Below are 8534 nucleotides of genomic sequence, written 5' to 3' on the forward strand. Positions count from 1 at the left end.
TTTTAGTAATTTATATCATTTAAAAAAAATCAAAATATAACATATATGAAAAAATCTAATTTTTTATTATATGTTTAATGTGATTGTATAATTTTATTTAATAGTATAAAATTAAACAAAAAAAGAGAGAGATATAAAAATTGTTATCAAATATGTATTATTCATAATCATTAATTGTCATATATATGTTAATCATATTAGGTAATTTTGTAGCTTTTATTTAGGGAACAAAATATTTTTGTATACTACTAATCAATTTGATAGTTAGTTTAATAAAAAGTATAATAGATATTTATACGGACCAACTTATTTTTCTAATGATTCTAAAAATCAACCTAACAATGACACGTGGTTACGAAAACATGTTGTAATGTTCTAGGATTAATATATAGGGGATTTTACATATATATATATATATATATATATATATGATCTTTTTTACATACATATATATGATCTTTTTTAACTCCTTGTGAAAATTGAATAAATTTTTAAATTCGTTAATTAATTTACTTTGAGATCGTTTACACAAGTAGAAATTAATTTGATAATCTGTTTAATTAAAGATAAACATGACTTTCTTAAAATATGGTGACTGCACTATTTAAACAGTCAGACGCTCAAAAGAATTGTTCCACAAAAGAAACACCACTTCATTTTCAATACTATGAGTCTATGAGTTTATATTTATCTACTGCCTAAATTAAATGAATCTTGGAATTTTCTAGACATTGAGATCTTGATAAAGGAAAGAATAAAACATAAGAGCAAAAAAAAGCTATGTCCTTCGAAAATTAATGGGGGCACAGAATCCGATCAAACGTTAATAACTATGCCAGAAATCAAGCTTCGTTGCTCTCTAGGTTCAATGTTCCTTTAGTTAACTAATCTGAAAAGGTTTAGTTCCCAATATAGCATTTAATGGATCAGTTAGTATAGGATTAGTTAATGAGTAATGGTAATTCGTTGGGTGAGCCTAAGGGTTAAAGAAACCAACTTTCGAAAGTATAAATGTAGCTCGTTCAATGAACTAAAATAGATATGGATAAGTTTGAAAGATACTTAGAAATTAATACTACTGAATCTCCTACTCCATCTGTTCATTATACTTTGTGTTCAAGGTTAATGCACATATATTAAGAAAATGCAAAATTTTCTATATTTATATTAATTGCATAAAAACATTATCAAATAAAACTAATCCAACCGATAAAAACATGTACTAATATTCCATAGTTAGTCAATAGTCACAAACTTCAAACAACATTAAATTTTTGTCTAGGATAAAGAAAACATTGCTTATAATGAAACTAAATAAAAATCTTAAAACACCAAGTAAATTGAAACAAATGGAGTATGAACTAGTATAACATTGCTACGTCATCAAGAATTTTTTTTAAGAACGATTTATGAATGCTTTTCTAAAAAAAAAAGATTTTTTTTTAAAACTCACGACAGTATACGTCTAAAAACTGTAAGCTAAATGTACAATATTTATTTTTATTATTTACTATTATTTTTGTAAAATGATACAATCAACACAGTATATATCATTTATTTTGATCTCGTAGAATTTACAGTATATTGTTATATCTATTATTATTTGATGCATTTATGATGGTCAGTGCGTAAAGAAAAGATTATGTTATACCGATGGTCATGTGAGGAGAGAGTAGTAAATATTGTCACAGGAGACAACTCAAAGAAAAGTGTTAAGAGTTTATTTAATTGAGAGGGAATATTTGGGAGAATGAAGAGGGAATTAGAAGCAAATCTTAATGTTCTTTAGAGTTTACTTGTTTATGCTTACTTAATGAAACAAACAAAATCTACTTTCTGGCGGAATATTTTCTTAGGTATTATATAAATTTAAATAAAATCAATAATACGTTTCAATAATTGAATTAATGTTTGCATGATACATGGTTTGTGTGCAAATACATATATACGAGCGTCTTGTATTGTACACACGGATGCGTATCTGTAGCTATGAGTATCATGCATGTTTGTGAGTACGTTTGATAAGAAAGGTACTTTTGCAAAACATTACTTTTTCTTTCCCTACATTTGGAAGGCCAAATACACAAAGTATATATTCCATATCAAAGTAGGAGAAAAAAACCGAAAATTCTTTATGGAATTATCGAATAGCCTAATCAAATACTTTTAAATGCTATAGCTTACAACTTTCTTCAGTTGAATATTATGATTACTTATTTACAAATTTCAAAGTGATTCAAAATAGTCGATGGAACAATAAAATTTAGTATTCGTCAAAAAAAAGTAAAATTATAAACAGAACTAAAAAATGAAACAAAATCAAATTTTATACATGAGATCAACAACATAAACACATCAAAATCTATTAAATAAAATCATAACACTCAGTTAAGCTTCATGATATAAATCGGGTATAATTACATGTTTTAAAACGACAGATCACTTTGATTTGATTTTCATATACTTCACGAATTGGTCAAACAAGTACCCGGTTGATTTTATAGCCTACATATATCTCTACGAACTACATGTCTACACGAGCTATTCATAAACTCCAGAGCGTACTGATATTTAATGTATATTTATCCTTTTAGGTATAGTTGAACAATCTACGGTCGGGAGCTTGAATTTGTTTGATTCCAAAATCGTATAAACTAAAATGAATATAACCAAAAGAAAAGTGAATAGAGAGAGAGTGATGTGAGAAGCGAAGAGAGTGGGGGGAGAAAATAGAAAAGGAGTCAGAGAGGACACAGTCTCGTCTCTCTCTCTATCAACATATGTATCCCGTCGTCTCCGGGGTACCAAAATCGAAGCATCCTATTTTTTATTGATTTAAATTAAATATTTATATGTTTTGTGCTTGTTATCATATACCAGTTTTTATTAATTTATTTAATCAACTTTGGCTTTTGCTTTGACCATAGATTTAGATAGGACAGAAGAGAGCGACCCTTTATTCTCTCTCTTCTCTTGTATCCTTCTCCAACATTTTTAACAATATTCTTCATCACAATCTTTCTTTTATTCTTCATCATAATCTGTGAACATGTAATTTTTAATAATTTTTATTACTGAAATTGTTAGGATTCAAGATAAGATTGAATTAAAGTTTGGTTGACGTAGATATAAATATGTCTGTATATATTTTCAACTATTGTAAAAATATATTGTTGGCGATAACAAATTGTTTAATGTAGTAACTAGTTATAACTAATTTGTACATAAATCCGACTTCATATATTGTTATCAAAACAACAATAATTTTTTTTAAAAAATTATCAATGAATAAGATTTATCAGAAATTTATAATTTAAATTTAAATCAATGTATTAATTCAATAGAAAACAAAGTTTATTTATTATAAATATTTTGATTATTGTAGCTGAAAAAATAAATTCTCAGTTGTCAATAATAAGGGATGAAGCGGTAAAACATGTTATTATATCGGTATATGGGCTTGCTTAGGCCATTTTCAACCCTACTCCAAAACCCACTCTAAATTCTATTTTGCAGTAAAATCATCTCCAATCCCACTCCAAAATCCACTCCAAAATGGAGTAATAGATATGATTACTCCAAATATGGAGTAAACCAACTCATTACTCCAAAATGGAGTTAAATTTTTTTATTTATAAAATGGTCTTCCATATTTAAATATTTTCGTTTTTAATAAAATATTATTATAAATAAATATATAAATATTATTTTACTATATATATTATAAAAATTACTGTTAATATTTCTTAATTATATAAATATCCATTTAATGAAATATTTTATGCAACAAAATATATATAATATAAAATATAAAAGACCATACATATAAAAAATAAAAGATGAGCACCATACAAAAGATATATGATATAAAACATAAAAGATCATACATATGAAAATAGACTATTTTGCAAATAGTATAAATGAAAGATGATATTACTAATTTTTTATTAACATAAAACATAATACATTAAAAATATTTTATTTTGGAGTAGGAAATGGAGTAATACATTGGAGCAAAACTCAACTCCATTTTGGAGTTACTCTATTTTGGAGTTACTCTATTTTGGAGTAGAAAATTGAGTATTACATTGGAGATGCTCTCTGCGAAAGAAAGGTGAAAAGGGACAAGTTTAAAATATCATCCGAAAATAAACAAAAGCTTACAATATTTGGAATTTACGGAATGACAATTTTACCCTATCATCCGAAAATAAACAAAAGCTTACAATATTTGGAATTTACGGAATGACAATTTTACCCTCTCTCAACTATCGTTTTCCGAGATATAGGGTCCGATTGGTAATGGCTGTAGCTTTAAAATTTTTGCTGTAGAAAAAAATCTGTAGATTTTTTGCTGTGGCTTTAAATTTTATTGCTGTAGAATTTTATGAAAGCACTAAAAATTTGCTTTGGATATTTGGCCCTGCAGAGCACTTGTACAGCTGTAGGTTATTTCTAGAGCTGTGGCTTCAAAAAAAAATTTAAAGCTTGATTGCTCTGAATTTGGTGCTTTAGAAATAAATAAGGCTGTGGACAGCACCTACAGCAACTACCAATCACCCCCATGCTCTCGAGGAACATCTCATACATAAACACATACATTGATACATACACATGTACATACGCACACATCTCTCTCTTACCTGTTTTTATTTTCCTGGATTTAGTTTTGTTCCTTTTTCTCTTCTGCCTTTGCTTCACAACACACATACCTATCTCTCTCTCTCTCTCTCTCTCTCTCTGCGTCTTACTTTGAGCATGTTTGTTTCTTCAAGAACATTCATAACTCAACTTCTCTCTCTTCTCTTCCTTATATTCCTCTTCAAAGCTCCTCTTTAACTTCTTTTTTTTTTTTTTCCTCTTTAACTTCATCCCTATCACTTTTTTCTTTTCTTCTGAGATATAGAGAGAGAAATTGAGGAAAATAATATCAAATCTTTCAGACACCCTTTTGACTTCTTTGCTCAAAGAATCCCTCTTTTATATTAGAGAATATCATTTTTAAATTCAGAAGCAAAACCCTCAAGAGAAATAAACAAAAGAAAACTCATCACCCACCCTCATCATTCATCACCATCATCAGTAGCAACAACAATAATAAGAGGAGGTTTCTTGAAGGTTGTCTTAACTATTTCCATGGAAGGAGTTTTTCTAGAGAAACCAAAATCAAACACTACAACTCTCCCTGATCTTTCTCTCAACATCAGTCTTCCAGATATTACTTCCAAAGAACATTATAGAAGACCATCCCAAACCGACAACAACAGATCATCAAACTTCGAGCTCTCCTTGTCTCATCACCATAACCCTAGTTCAAATCCAACCACAAGAATCATCCATTGTCCTGATCCAAGAAACCTAAATCTTCCTCATCATCAGCATTACAACAACCCTATCCTGAATGGTGGAAGTCTTCATCAAAGAGTCAATGAATCAGATATTAACAATATCCACCGTCCGATTAGAGGCATCCCAGTCTATCAGAACCGTTCATTCCCTTTCCACCAACAAACCTCTTTACCTTCTCTTGGAGGAGGAGGAGACTTGGATCAAATCTCAATATTAAACTCATCTTCCGGCTATAACAACGCTTACCGGTCGTTACAGTCTTCTCCAAGGCTAAGAGGTGTTCCTTTGCATCATCATCATCATCATAATCATTATGGAGTTGTTGGATCTACGGACTCTTCTTCTCCTCATCATCACGGGATGATCAGATCAAGATTCTTGCCTAAGATGCCGACAAAACGGAGCATGAGAGCTCCGAGGATGCGTTGGACGAGTAGCCTCCACGCGCGGTTTGTTCATGCCGTTGAGCTTCTAGGCGGCCATGAAAGTAGGCACACATTTACATTATAATCTCATTCGGAATGTCTTTCCTTTTTCTTTAAATAATTTATTCTAAAAAAAGTTTTAATTTGTTCTTATTCTTGTTGTGAATAAAGGAGCAACTCCGAAGTCGGTTCTTGAGCTCATGGATGTTAAGGACTTGACTCTAGCTCATGTAAAGAGCCATTTGCAGGTAAATCTACACTCCATTTGAAACTAAATTGAACAAAAGGTACTGTTGTGTTTATACACATGTTTGTTAATTTTGGGTTTTCTCTCATCTTCTCGTTGGTTCCTTTCCCCTATAATAAGCCTAGTCAATGTATAGTTCTTTACCATTTAAGATTCTCTCTCTCTAATTAGGGATATTTCATAGTTTCATCATCATCAGAGCAATGAATAGTTTTGAAATCTTTAAAGCTTGTGCTCCAGCTCTAATGTTTTATTTTTATCTTCTTGATTTGCCTTTCCTTTAAGCTTAGTCATTTTTTGGAGAGATGGCACAATTGCCAAGATATTGAAGCAGATGAATGAATTTAAAGAGAGAGAGTAGTTAGAGCTTTGAGAGACTGAAACCTTTTCTGAGAATTATTAAACAACTAGAGAATTGAGGTGATAGAATTTATTTTAATTATAATTCTTATTTTAAAATAAAATAGGAAGAGGGGACAAAAGTAGTCATCATTACTCAATGATAATAATACAATCTTTCAATTACTCAACCTTCTTTCAGACATCAACCTCGTGGTCTTAAAACTATAAATAATTCATTAGTCGTACAACACTAGTTTCAAGACAAACCCAGAAAACCACACATTTGCGTATTCCCACCGTTTCATATTAAGTGTCGTTTTAGAAAAAAAATTTCGTTATAAAATAAGTGTCGTTTTCGATTTTCAATGCAAAATTTATTAATTTTATGCAAAATTTATTTTTATATTGGTTGAAATATGGTTAGGTGTATAGGTAATAGTGTTTTTTTATAAGAAATGTACAAAATTAATTGTTTTCTTAATCCGTGTGTCGAAAACTAAAACGATACTTATAATAAAACATAGGGAGTATATATTACTTATTTAATTATATAAAGCTCATATGTGTCTGCATATATGTCTCCAGTTTTGTCAGCTGTATCATACATTCAAAATAATATTTTTAGTTTATCAGGATCTTTTGTCCGTTTTATTTGTTTTGTACTATATCCTTGCTTAAATTTATCATTTAGTTTTAGAGATCTAAAGCCTTTTACTTTTCTTTTTTCCTTTGCAGATGTATCGAACTGTTAAGACCACTAACAAGCCTGCTGCTTCATCAGGTATGTGTAATTCCGAACAACTCGACCTGACTTTACACACATACACACACCGCATGTTCACATTCTTCAGAATAGCTTTTCAGCTTTATATATGCTAAAGAGATGCCACTGGTTTATAATAAGAAAAATATACAATAAAGCTTTGATTCTCCAACAAAATTTAAGCAGATTTTAGGTTCAGTATAAATAATCATTACAGTAATTTACTGATCATGATAACTGCTCTCGGTTAATATCCAATTAGATTTGAATATGTGATTTGGTGTTTATATATATTTATTTGAACGTAGAAGTATTACAATTATTTTTACTATTTTATTTTAGTATTTAGTTTTACTATTCCTACCATATATTCCATTTTCCCGATAATAATTGTAAAACAAACCCTATGAGATTGGTCAAGCTCAAGGCTAGGCCCGTTGGCATTCGGATCGGATTTTTCGGGTTTTCGGATTTTCAGGTTTACGCTTCTAGGTCTTATACTAACATTTTATTAGTACGGGTCGGGTTCGGATAATAACACTTCGGGTTCGGTTCAAAATTTTATTGCATCATAAAACCCATAAAGTAATCATATATCGTACGGATTCGGGTTATATCGGTTCGGTTCGGATATAACCAAAGTAAAAAACAAATTTTTTGAAGTAAAACATAAAGAAAAACATCTAAATTAAATAAAAATTAATCTATCACATATAAAATTGATAAAATAACAATAAAATGTTAAATCAAGCATGAAAACAAATCATTATTGTAAAAAATATGTATTGTCTTATAAAGAGTAGACTTTTTATTTCAATGAGCAAATTATAAAATACTTATTTATAACTAATTGTGTACTTAAAACATTTATTAAAATTTTAATATTTATTATTGTATATAATATTACCACAAATATTGAATTTAATAATTGGAATACTTATATATATTTCAAAATATTTATATTGACTATTAATTTCGGATTTTTCGGGTTACCCGTTCGGGTTCGGTTAATAACACTTCGGGTTCGGATATTTTTTGTACCACCCTACAAGACCCGTTCGGTTATTTGTACGTTTCGGATCGGATAACGGGTCGGGTTTTTCGGTTCGGGTTCGGTTCCGGATTTTATGCCCAGGCCTACTCAAGGCTTTATCTTTCTTTTGATTGAAACCCTAAAGTTAAATCGTGAAGGTTCAAAGCAAACTAAACAAACATTCATTATCGGCAATGCTGATATTCTCTACTAAAACGAGGAAAACGATCAAATGACTAGTAAATCATATAAACTATTAAGTCTTTGCCTCCCAGAAAATCAGTAATTCAAATCTGAATAATTTTTCGTACGCTGAAATAGATATCAAGTCTTTTTATTTTCATATGGATTATGTATTTTCATTGCACACCGTAG

At 29.6% G+C, this 8534-nt stretch overlaps 1 protein-coding gene across 1 annotated transcript in view; it reads left to right on the top strand.

The window, feature by feature from the left end:
* The first annotated feature begins 4638 nt into the window (after positions 1–4638).
* The window catches only part of LOC106313436 (transcription repressor KAN1-like), a 6022-nt gene continuing 2126 nt past the window's right edge, over positions 4639–8534 (top strand). Inside the window, exons 1-3 of the mRNA XM_013751238.1 lie at positions 4639–5836; positions 5946–6022; positions 7099–7144. Coding sequence (XP_013606692.1) covers positions 5137–5836; positions 5946–6022; positions 7099–7144 — 823 coding nt within the window. The 5' untranslated portion in view covers positions 4639–5136. The remainder of the gene's footprint in view (positions 5837–5945; positions 6023–7098; positions 7145–8534) is intronic.

The sequence above is a fragment of the Brassica oleracea genome, chromosome C9 (genome assembly GCF_000695525.1).
Source record: "Brassica oleracea var. oleracea cultivar TO1000 chromosome C9, BOL, whole genome shotgun sequence".
In the NCBI taxonomy this organism is placed as follows: Eukaryota; Viridiplantae; Streptophyta; class Magnoliopsida; order Brassicales; family Brassicaceae; genus Brassica; species Brassica oleracea.